Raw genomic sequence first — 12328 nt, 5'->3', positions numbered from 1 at the left:
GGGTAACATGATAATGGGCATACTGCTCAGTTCATGAAGCAACACTGGTAAGTGTTGCCAGCCAATTTCCTAGGGTAACTAGGGAGTATTAAAGTTTAGACAAAGCCACCTAAGTTATATCCTGAATCTCTGGAGTACCATGGGCCTACAAGATGGCTACCAACACCTCAGAGCCATGAACTCACAAAGGCTTAAATATTTTTATAGAAGACAGCACACACACACAAACACACTGACACACTTCACAGACACACACATAAACATATCATCTATAATAAATGTTACTAATTTGGAAGCATTTTTGCTAATACTTCACAGAAGAGATATTGAGAAAATTCAAATGACCAAAAATGACAATGAAAATTATATAATTTTAACTCTTTTAAGATACATAAAATACCATTTTAACTCTCTAATACTTGGTTTTTACTTTAGTGTATAAAGAAATAATATATTAATATTTATGAGAACTTTCAAAAAATTCCTAAAGACCTTCATTTTATGACTCTTTAAAAAAATCTTAAATTCTTCAGTAAATTCATCCACCACAGTTGAAAAATGCAAGGGGACAGATCATTTTATCCTTAATATTACTTGGAAGAAACCTCAGTTCCCATTAATATAAATATACTATGGCTAAGTAGATCACGTAATCCAATCACCAGACCACTTCACTCTACACTGGAGGATCAGTCACCTAACTTCCCCTCTCGAGATAACCAATAGCATTTAATATGAAGAAGTGATAGAGAAGAGCTTGGTTTCTAATAAAAGCTTCCACACTGGGTAGAATGTTAAATGGGCAAGTAAGCTGGGATCTATATTTGTTGAAAGCAATCCTGTTACACTGGTACATACCATCTTCCTCAACTCCTGGTTGGAAACAATAATGACATTTGGTGGGTCCCCTATGGCAGTGGCAGCTCCTCCGATATTTGTGAAGATCACTTCTGCAATTAGGACTTGTCTTGGATCAAGGTTGAGCACCTCACATAATCTGTCATAAATGGAGGAAAGTAAAAGTAGCCATGCTATTCAGTTGTGACAGGCCCATGTGCAATCTAAATATTTTGAAAGCACTTGTTTGTACAGAGGAGGCACATACACACCTGTAGGAAGTGCAATGCTGGGGGATAAACAAAAACAACAATGTTTACAGAGCTACAGTTGATCCTCAGAAGTGCATTTCTCTGAAAGTTAATTGGCCACCCATGTGAACCATCAGTGTGAAAATGTGCCTTCCGACAAACATTATATGGTCTCATTTATTTGGGGAATATAAAAAATAGTGAAAGGGAATAAAGGGGAAAGGAGAAAAAAATGAGTGGGAAATATCAGAAAGGGAGACAGAACATGAAAGACTCCTAACTCTGGGAAACGAACTAGGGATGGGGGAAGGGGAGGTGAGCGGGGGGTGGGGGTGACTGGGTGAGGGGCACTGAGGTGGGCACTTGATGGGATGAGCACTGGGTGCTATTCTATTGTTGTTAAATTGAACACCAATAAAAAATAAATTTATTAAAAAAAAAAAAAAGAAAATGTACCTTCCCCCCCCCCCCCCCCCAGATCTGGAAGGAGCACACCTCCCTCTATACAGGCCCTGGCACAAGTGAATGGATGCTGGGCACCAGACCCCTCTGAGTCGGGGTGGGACAGCACACAAAGCAGCACCACTCAGTAGCTCACACCAAGCCTACCAGCCTAATTCCTTACCCACCTTCCCTTTCTCAGATGCTGAGGCCCTAATGTGTCTCCTCACCCCTTCCTTCTAACTACTTACCCATGGACTTCTTCCTTAGGGAAGTAGCACACACTCTATGGCTGTGGTTCCCTACCTTGGCTTGCACACTAGATTTATCTGGGAACCTGTGAAAATTCCTACTGCTCAGCCCATGACACACCAAGCCCTGGGAGTAGGCCTGGGCAGCAGCATTCTACAGCTCTTTAGGTGGATCCAGTGAGCACAAAGTTGAAAAAATTGCCTTAAAGAAGGTTTGGGAAACATATCATAGCCCACCACACCTGCTCATCCACAATGTCCATTTCCATATAGATACCAACCAAGTTTTGGGTCTCTAAGGTGCTGCAGAGGTCCTTCCCACCATCTCCCAGCTCAAAGCATAACCATCAGCATATCTGTGGGAGGATCAGCCTACAGAGCCATGTGGAAGCTGAAAATGGAATGGTATCCAGGGACCAGGGACAGGAATAAGTCCAAAAAGAGGATCAGACCCCAATCACCATCAGCAGCAGCAGCTCTCAGCAGGGAAAGCTCCCAGGATCTGCCTCCAGCAAGAAAATAATTAGGGTACACTAATCAATAATGCCAGAGCAAGCATAGAGATGGCATCCTATGTAAATGGGCCTAGCTGTTTAACTGTGAAGACTAACGCTACTCCAGACAAAGGCAAAAGAATGTTATTAAGCTCAAAAAGTCATGAAGAATATGGTAATATAAATAGTGAATCTAAGCACACTAACACTTGAATCTGAAAGATATAATTTTTAGACTAATAAATGGAAATCCTACTCTCACATAAAATTACAAAGTTAGTTCCTGGAACAGTGAGGATATAAACAAATTCCAGCAAGGCTGAGAAGATGACAGGAATATGGGTGCCCCCTAGAAGCCCACTCTCACTGGAGCTGTGGTTAGAGAGTGTACCAACACTCTGGGACCTGGCACATGCAGGTGATACTATGGTTTCCAAACCAGTGACAGCAACAGAGCTGCCTCAGTTGGAGGAGATGAGTGTGGCCTGTCTTATGCCCCCTGAGGTCTCCTCGAGGTTTGGTGCCTTTCATCAGCAGTATGTGTTACTGTTCCCAGCACCCTTAAAACATACTCATTCCAGCATTCATTTGCTCTCAGAAGAACCTCACATACTAGGAGGTACTACATTCCCTTTGCAGGAAAGCTGTGTCCAAGTGTCCCCTTACCCCAAACCCCTGCCTACATGCCGGAGTGATGAGGCAGCCAAGTTTGTAGAAGCTTGGGCAAGAGACCAACTCTGCACCCTGCAAGCTGCACCTATGGGGCTGCACCCCACCACCACGACCACCTCACCACCCCCACCCAGGCTCCAATTTACTCTGCCTCTGAGAGTCATCAGTCTTCAAATGCCAAAGTCATTATCTAGAATTAGTCCTAAGCCCTGGAGGTAGTCCCTTATTGATCACTTTGAACTTGCTATATCTCCAGCCTCAAGTCCAGGAGGGTCTTTTATCCAACAGAATCCTCAAAACAGTAGCTTGGGTTAGGCACAACCCAGATCAATGTAGCTAAAGGGACTTGTCTAGGGCCTTTCATTATGTAGCTTGCTCCTCTGAATTCCCAGGGGGTATCTGTTTCCCTAGGATCAGCCGAGTACCAGGACATGATGGGTCCAAGCAGGGAAAAACCATGATATGCTGGAGAACCATCTTCAAGACAAAGAACATTAAGTATGGATAAAAGGAGGCACCTGTGTGACTCATTCAGCTGAGTGCCCAACTCTTGATTTTTTTAATTTTATTTATTTATTCATGAGAGACAGAGAGAGAAAAAGAGAGAGAGAGACAGAGGCAGAGACACAGGCAGAGGGAGACGCAGGCCCCACACAGGGAGCACGACGTGGGACTCAATCCCGGGACTCCAGGATCATGTCCCTGGCCAAAGGCAGCCACTAAACCACTGAGCCACCCAGGGATCCCTCAACTCTTGATTTTGGCTCAGGTAATGACCTCAGGGTTGTGAGACTGTCAGGCCAGATCCCACAACACTCCAAGGAGCCTGGTGAGAGCAAGATGGCTGCCCCACCTTCCCCAGTCCCTGGCTACATGCTCCTGCCCACATGGCAAGAGCTCCTACACTGTGCTCTGTTACACCTGTGATCAGCCTAATGGACAAGAACTCCCGGCAACTAATGCTCTGTCCCTCATCCTGGGACAGCAAAGCCTGAGTCTTCTGACTCCTACAGATGTTTCTGTGGCCACCACTGCTGCTGTCATAGTTATACCCATAGCCAAAACCATAGCCATAGCCAAAAGCACTGAGCATCACGGTCCTGGGGGACATAGGCTAGACCAGGGCACACCAGCAAAGGGAAAGCAGGGGCTAGATTGAGAAGTCAGAGCATACCACCATGAGCCTGGATTAATGCCCAGGCAGGGCCACTCTGCATACCTTATGGTCACAGGAGTAAAAAGCAGCAATGTGGTCACATTGTCCAGGAAGGCAGACAGGACAGCAGCAATGAGACACAACATGATGATCATGGCCCACACTCTTCCTCGAGATAGTCGGTATGTCTAAAATATACACACACATAGAACAGGTCAGGATCAGTGGGGTTATAGAATAAATGTGATTTTTCATAGGGATTCTAAGAACTAGGAGTCCAAGAAAACGCTCCATGGTGGATTGAAACTTCAGCCCATGGATTCCTACATTTGCTAAGATGAGGGAGTGATACCTTGTTCCTGGACATTCTGAATCCATGTTGGACTATACTCCTTCCCTCTGATTCTCCTCACAGTCCCCTGTGAGGGTTCATTGATTACAAAGTGATAGCACTGTATCCCTTTAACATTATCCAGTATTTTGCAACCTCCTTTTGGTTAGACAGACTGGGCTGTGACCCTTAAGCCTGCAGATTGTTGGCAACTTAAGATTTTGGGACTTTCAGTATCAAGATATTGAGAGACGCAGGGGGCGGGGCGGGTGCAGGCCCCTCTATCAGACACTGTGGCAATGGCCTTTACCCTGACCCTCCCTTCCCGTGCCCTCACAATAAAAAAAATAAATAAATAAAAATAAATAAATAAATAAAAAAGATATTGAGAGGAAGAGGCCAGATATTTGAAGGTGCAAGATGATACACAAAGATGGCAAAAATCATAGCATGGTTCTATCTTTCAGAGTTTGCAAAGATTTTGATGAGTAAATAATTTTTTAAAAGAACTTTCCAGTTCCAAAACAAAAAAAAATCAAGTACAACATCAGCTTTCACATTAGCACAGCATGGCAAGATCTCCTCTCACCAACCCTGAGTGATATAGCACCAGTGGAGTCTGGCTATTAGAACGTGCTGGTAGATTCTCTAGGATTCCAGTTATAAAAGTGAACATTTAGATGTTCAATGACTAGAAAGAAATCATTGAAATTATTTCACCAAAAAGCAAGTAATCAGAAGTTGAAATATTTAGATGCTCTAAAATGCAAAACAATATTTGATATGTAGCTTTCAACTTGCCAATTTAACCAATGTGACACAAACATTCAACTCAAATACTCCTTTCCTTGATTTCCTTCTTCAGTTTACTGAGAAAATGAAAGTTGCTCAGAGCCATCTAATTCTGCACAGCAACTGTACCCTGTATTAACAGCTGTGATTTTGAAAAGGAGAATGGAACTTTAAAATATTTGCTTTGTTTTTAAAAAGGATTTTTATTTATTCATGAGAGACACAGAGAGAGAAGCAGAGACACAGGCAGAGGGATAAACAGGCTCCATGCAAGGAGCCCATTGCGGGACTTGATTCCGGGACTCCAGGATGGCACCCCAGGCCGAAGACAGGTGCTAAACCACTGACCCACCCAGGGATCCCAAAATATTTGCTTTAAATGGTAGTTTTATTAACTGAATACATCATGGCAAAAAAATTAATTAATACATAAATATTAAATGCCACATCAAACCTACCTTTACAGCACAATAATCAAAAAATCCAGTTTCCGAAAATATAGCTACTAAGATCATCTGTAGGGAAAAACAGAAAAAGGAGTTAAGGAGACTCTTTTAGCAATGTGCCATCCTGAAAGGACATTGGAGTGATCAGTTGCAAATCTCAGCTCTGGCCTCTGCATGAAAGCTGTCACTTCATGAAGCTTCCTTGCTCTCTTGCTGAGTGTAGTCTACTTACTAACTTCCTGAATGAAGGCTCTTATTAGCAGGTGTGCAGCTCTATATTTTTATCCAGGGATATATACCCTAGGTACACTATCATTCCACCTAATCTTCACAAGAAACATCAGATATTATCATTACTCTTTTTTTTTTTTTAAGATTTTATTTATTTGAGGGAGAGAGAGAGCAGGGGGAGAGCAGAGGGAGAGAGACATGCAGACTTTGTGCTCAGTGTGGAGCCTGATGCAGGACACATGATCATGACCTGAGCCAAAACTAAGAGCCAGACCAACTAAGCCACCCAAGCCCCCCTCATTACTCTCTCTTATATAGCCCAAGACACCAGGGGACAGAAAAGGAAGATGACTTGCTCACAGTCACAAAGCTAAAAGCAGCAGAGGAAATGAGCCGGAATGTGGCCTTCTGCACATACATGTCCACATAAACAACAATTAAACACTTTAAGGTTTTTAAACTGGGTTATATTTTGTTTCCTAAAATAGTTAAACAGATTTTCATCACCAATCTGATCAAAACACACAAATAAGAGCAGTTACATTGAAATGATTATTCTCTGGTTCTATCTGAACCCAGAACTTGTGCTTCTTTCTAGTGATAACATAGAGACAATAATGAAAAGTAATGTGCCATTTATTACATATCTAATCAACCAGACATTTCAACCAGCTTGAACTTTCTGGAAGATTCTTTATTCCATCTCTGAAGATGGTAATATACCAATGTATAAACTTGGAATGAGAAGATGCATGTGCAAGTACTAACTCTGCCGCTTAGAAGTAGTTAAATCTTGTCCAAACAAAATTCTTTAATTTTCTGTACTTTAGCTTTCTTACCTCACCTCTAAAGTTTTGTTCCTTGTAAGGCTGTTATAAAAATTCAGTAAAATTATGTAAATTAAAGTACTTAGAAAAGAGTAGGCTCAATATAGTCTTTTAAATATACTATACAAAATGAAAATTTCCAAAAATCAGTTTAGGCTCAGTACAAATATCCACCTTGTCTATAGTAACCATCAATGTTCATCCTAACCCAAATGGCCACCTATCTATAGAATGTGGTGCTTCACTCAACAATAAACGCTTCACATAAACTGAATTGAATGAGTAGGTCCTGTATTGTCTTCCTTTGTGGAAGCTAGTCCACACATTTGCTGCCAAAACTATCCAGAAGAGACTGAGACTCAGGAATTGGGGTCAGTGGCCCCATGGTGGCTGACTGCCATGAAATAAAGAGGTAAAGGGAGCAGCCTGGATATATAAACTATCTTTCCACCTCCAAATTTCTAGAATCCTAGAAGCTTGCTGAACTGACTTCAACTGAGAAAAAAATTAAACCATTTGTTATGGGCTCAATTGTGCCACTTTCCCCCACAAATTCATATGGTAAAATCCTAACCCCAGTACCTCAGAATAAGTTAAAGTGAAGCTCTAATCCAGTATGACTGGTATCCTTATAAGAAGAGATGAGCACACAGACACACACAGAGGGAAGACCATGTGAAGATACAGGGGAAAGATGATCATCCGCAAGTCAAGTAGAGAGGCCTCAAAAGGAATCAACCCTGCTGACACTTGGGTCTCAGAAATCCAGCCTCCAGAAGTGAGGAAATAAATTTCTTTTGTTAAATGTGGTACTTTATTATGGCAGCCCCAGCAAGCTAATACACAACTCACCTAAAGTGTTTTTCAACCTATTTTATGAGACATCTTCCTTCTTCTTTCCAAATGCCCAGGCCCTAGTATATACTTTTCAGGACCAACGTGATTATGAACTTCTCTATAAAGCCTGAGTTCAGAGCACTGATCTATCTCTTTACACTCTAGAGGAGGCAGCTAGTTTGGATCATATTGAAGTTTATAGCAGCATGGCCTTCTGTTATGACTACCAGGGGGGATAAAATGTTACCAAGGAAAATGAGGAAATATAGTAAGCTGCTTTACACAGAGTAGGATTTTTTGACCAGAAAGGGAAAATCCTCCTTTAGGCTACTTAGCTGTTGTGGGGTCTGTTCAAGAACATGTGCAACATTCCCATTGCTGTCCAGGCCCTTATCAGATTTCACTTATTCTAGTTAAATCAGTTTACAACACACGAACTATTACTCAGGGACAATTTCTTCCTTTTTCCATGTAATTACAGTGTTTTTCCAATCACCAAAACTACTTGGTTCGCTTATTTAGAATATTCCATTTTATATTTTAAGGGAAGTAACTCAAAAACTTTGCTAAATTTTCTAAATGGCAATATTATTCAACTATCAGACAGGCCTGTGACTGCAATTCTCCACCTAACTAACCAGAGCACTAATTATTCTATTCCTCCACAGGAAAAATTGTCTAGACCTGCACTAATACTTCTTAATCAAGCCCTACTTGTCAAGCAGTACAATGTTTTTAATATAATAAAAGATTATCCACAGTAGCAGCAAAAGAGAAGGTGCTGGGTTACACAGGCTTGGAACCGTGTCCCACTGGGAGGATTGTAATTACCATGCCAAATAGTAGGGCCAACGTCTCAAAATCAATCCACTCCACCACATGGGTCAGGCTGGGTCTCTACAATCAAAGCACAAATTTCCAATTAATCTTGGGCATCCTCCTCCTGGTGATAAGCTGTAAAAAATGTGCTGCTCTTTATGGCAACCCCACTCATTGGGCCAGAGTCAAAAATCATACCATCCCCTTGCCTTTGAAATTAGAATATATCACTGATGAAAATCACTTGTGACCCAAGGCATAATAATGTCAAGTCTATGCATTTAATAATAAGAAAAGCAAATTTCTTAAATCCTGTCCCTGGCAACTCCATAAAGAACTCTAGCCTGAATTATAGGATTGACCCTTGAGGTTATTGAGGTCCCTAGATGCCTTCCTTGGTGTTGGGGCATGAGGCCAAGACGGCTATAACTAAAGGACACACTTGTCCTACTCACCAGTTGTCTATCAACTCTTACTTCATCTTCTAACAATTCTGCAGAGTAGAGAAGGCTAGGCTCATGGGGAACTGGGAACATGGAGTGTGAAAGTCTGGTTGTTGGGAGAGGACTCCCAACCTGGACTATGGGTGGCCCAGGGAGATACTCACAGTCCAGGCTGTATGCCACATTAAAATTTTATAAAAATAAAATAACTACTATTATACTACTCCTTAAAGTTAATTAAAATAAAAATAATAGTGGTTTATGTATAAGTTTTAGGACTCTGGGACATTTTACCCTAGAGTTAGTATTGTTTATATAAGATCTAACTAAGAAAAGTAAAATAAATAACTGAGCATGGCTCCACATAGTTTTTTAAGCCAGTTATTATTCTTTGGTTGACTGACTGGTCTGTAGTAGCACTTAGCAAAACACTCCTGTGAATTCTATAAAGTTGTTTCCAAATCCAGTTCTGTATGCTCCCACCTTGTTCAGTTCCAGCACTGCTCCTCAAACAATGGCAGGCCTCCATCTCCAGTGAGTGCTTGGCCTCTCCTGCCTTCCTACATTCACGCCTATACTCCTGCCAGACAAGCCATGCACAGACACTGATGGGGTGCCATCCACCCCCAAACATGCATCTCTAGGGACCTCCTGGTATCTGCAAGACAAAACCCTAACCTCATCATTTCCTACCTCTGCTCCATGCAGGATGGTCCCCTCTAGATCCCAAGGGTTGACAGTACCCAGAGTCAACTCTAACACCACTCATTTATATAGCCCTAGCCAATGAATGACTATGATGAGCCTTTCCTCAGCTAAAATAGGGAATAAAAAAACTGTGTATGATAAAGTCAAATGAAAAATACTCATCAATGGTGATAAAGTTTTTAGTTCGTGCTTCTAGTAGGGTTCCTGAAGGATAAATGTGGAAATAGTATATAAAGGAATGAAAATCACCAGTAATGCCTAATTCCTGGACTGTCTTTGAATCTCACACTCTATCGAGTGTTAAGCCATTGACTCAAAATATTACAACTTACATCTCCAATCACAGCCAGCGCTGCTAATGCTGCAAGGGAACCCAACATGGCTGCCAGTGTTCTGTGAACAATCTGGAAAGGAACACAGGAAATTATTTTATCTCAGTCCATAGAGGTTTAAAATGCACAAAAGCCTATATTGCTATTAGTATCTGTTAATGTCGGCCATTCTATACTATATCTATAAGAAAATAAATAAATCATGGGTCTTGTTCTTTCAGAGTCTAGACACCCCAGAGACACATACAGCACCAGTCTGCCTTCTAAAGAAAGCTGATTTCATTTCCTGAATTATTAGATGACCCAGAAGTAGAAGCAGAAGGCTAAAGTATGTTCTATAAGGAAGGCTGCAGTAAATTGTCATTAATTATTTACCATATAATCCCTAGGCAATTAGACCATTAGTTCCACAACATAAATCAATTCTGACCAATTAACTGAGACTGTTATTAAACCAGAAGTATATAGTCAAATGCTTAATCTAATTGAGACTTCAGTATTTTCATTGAATCATGAAAGTATTTTTTCTATTTAATTATAATTCAAATGGGCATGGAATTTCTGAAACAAAATATGAAGAAAGGCAGGGATGTAGAGAAACTGGAACCCTCAAACATTGCTAGTAGGAGTGTAAAATGGTGCAGCCATCATGGAAAAGTTTGGCAGTTTCTTAAAAAGTTAAATAATAAATTACCATATGACCAGAAATTCCACTCCTAGAAATTTACTCAAGAGAAATGAAAACATATGTCCTATTAAATTAATTAAATAAGGCCATTAAATATTAAATTAAATGTGGCTCTAACACCTTTTCATCCTACAAAAGCAAACCAAAATCTAGGCCTGTAATAAATGCCTCAAGATTAAGAAATCAAAATCTAAAGACAACTCATCATAAACAGTCAACTAGGCTTCCTGAATAAGGCAAACCCTTAAGCTATAGCTAATCAAATCATTTCCTTACTATGCTTCCTCCACCTTTTCTCTGTGAAAGTCTTTCCTATAGCTCCTGTTGGTAGAGCACTCCCTAAGTACTTCCAGTTTGGCACTGGCCAATTCAAACTAATTTTTGCTCAAATAAACTCTTAAAAATGTACTATGCCTTGATGTATCTTTTAACAATTCACACAAAAGCATAAATGTTCATAGCAACATTATTCAAAAGAGGCAAAAACTGGAAACATTCCAAATGTCTATCCATGGTAAGTGGATAATAAAAAGTAGTATAAGTTACAACACAGAACTACTGATACATGCTATGTTATGAATGAACCCAAAATACATTATGCAAAGTGAAAGAAGTCAAACACAAAAGACTGTATATTGTGTCATTCTATTTAAATGAACTGTTCAGAATAGGTTAGAGAGACAGAAAGATCAGGGTTGCCTAAGGCTGGAGATAACAATAGAGACTGATCACAAATGGGCCATGGGAGTCTTTTTGGGGTGATGAAATGTTCTAAAACTGTATCATGCTGCTGTGGTTGCTGCATGTGTCTAGATGTTTGTGTCCTCCCAAAATTCATATATTGAATTTCTAATCCCTAAAGTGATGGTATTAGAAGGTGGGCTTTTGGAGGTAATGAGGGTGGAGTTCTCATGAACGGGATTAGTGCCCTTATAAAAGAGGATCCAGAGAGATCCCTTGCCCTTTCCACCACATGAGGATACAAGCTGGCATCTTGACCTTGCATTTCCAGCCTCCAGAACTGTGAAAAAATGTCCATCATTTATAAGCCACCCAGTTTGTGGCATTTTGTTATAGTAGTACTGAGAAGTGAGGATGCTGCTATAATACCTAAAAATGTGGAATTGGGTAATGGGTAGAGGATAGAAGAGTCTGGGGGGATACACCAGGAAAAGCCTACATTGCTGCTAATGATATTAAAAGCAATTCTGGTGAGGTCTCAGAAGGAGGAGAACTGTCCGAGGAGAAAAAAAACACCTATGTATGTGAAAGGTACTCTCCCTGTACTAGGAGGGCAATTCATTTGTTTCAATGTGTTGATTCAATTGTTTGTATCCTAATTTGTGCAAGGTACAACTGATAAGGGATGACATTAGCTAATTAGATGGCTGAGGATTTCTAAGCAAAAAGTTTCAGGAGCTGCCTGGTTACTCTTCAATGCTTTGAGTAAAATGAGAGAAGTGAGATATGACTTAAAGATGGAATTGGAGTGCCTGGGTGGCTCAGTCAGTTAAGTGTCTGCCTTTAGCTCAGGTCATGATCCCAGCATCCTGGGCTTGAGTCCCACATTGGGCTCCCTGTTCAGCAGGGAGTCTGCTTGTCATGCTCTCTTTGCCTCATGCTCACTCTCTCTCTTTCAAATAAATTTTTTAAAAAAATATGGAATTGTTAATCAAAAAGGAAGCTGAACTTTAAAATTCTCAGCCTATCCAAACTGAAAGAAATGAGAAAGTTTATTCAGGAGAGAACACAAAGGGCACAGCCAAATTTGA

General features: G+C 40.7%; 1 protein-coding gene across 3 annotated transcripts in view; it reads right to left on the bottom strand.

Annotated features, from left to right (window-relative positions):
* Nucleotides 1-12328, bottom strand: part of OCA2 (OCA2 melanosomal transmembrane protein) — a 391444-nt gene that overhangs the window by 244600 nt on the left and 134516 nt on the right. For 2 of the 3 annotated variants that reach the window (XM_025982265.2, XM_072737020.1), the window contains 5 exons: nt 9869-9940; nt 8398-8463; nt 5684-5740; nt 4166-4290; nt 859-997 (listed from right to left, as the gene is read on the bottom strand). In XM_025982265.2, the coding sequence (XP_025838050.1) occupies nt 859-997; nt 4166-4290; nt 5684-5740; nt 8398-8463; nt 9869-9940 (459 nt within the window). The remainder of the gene's footprint in view (nt 1-858; nt 998-4165; nt 4291-5683; nt 5741-8397; nt 8464-9868; nt 9941-12328) is intronic. The other variant, XM_072737021.1, reaches the window with a different exon arrangement.

Source organism: Vulpes vulpes, chromosome 14 (genome assembly GCF_048418805.1).
Source record: "Vulpes vulpes isolate BD-2025 chromosome 14, VulVul3, whole genome shotgun sequence".
NCBI classification, from domain to species: Eukaryota; Metazoa; Chordata; class Mammalia; order Carnivora; family Canidae; genus Vulpes; species Vulpes vulpes.
The sequence above is the reverse complement of the archived record's forward strand: the minus strand, read 5'-3'. Positions and strand labels throughout refer to the sequence as shown.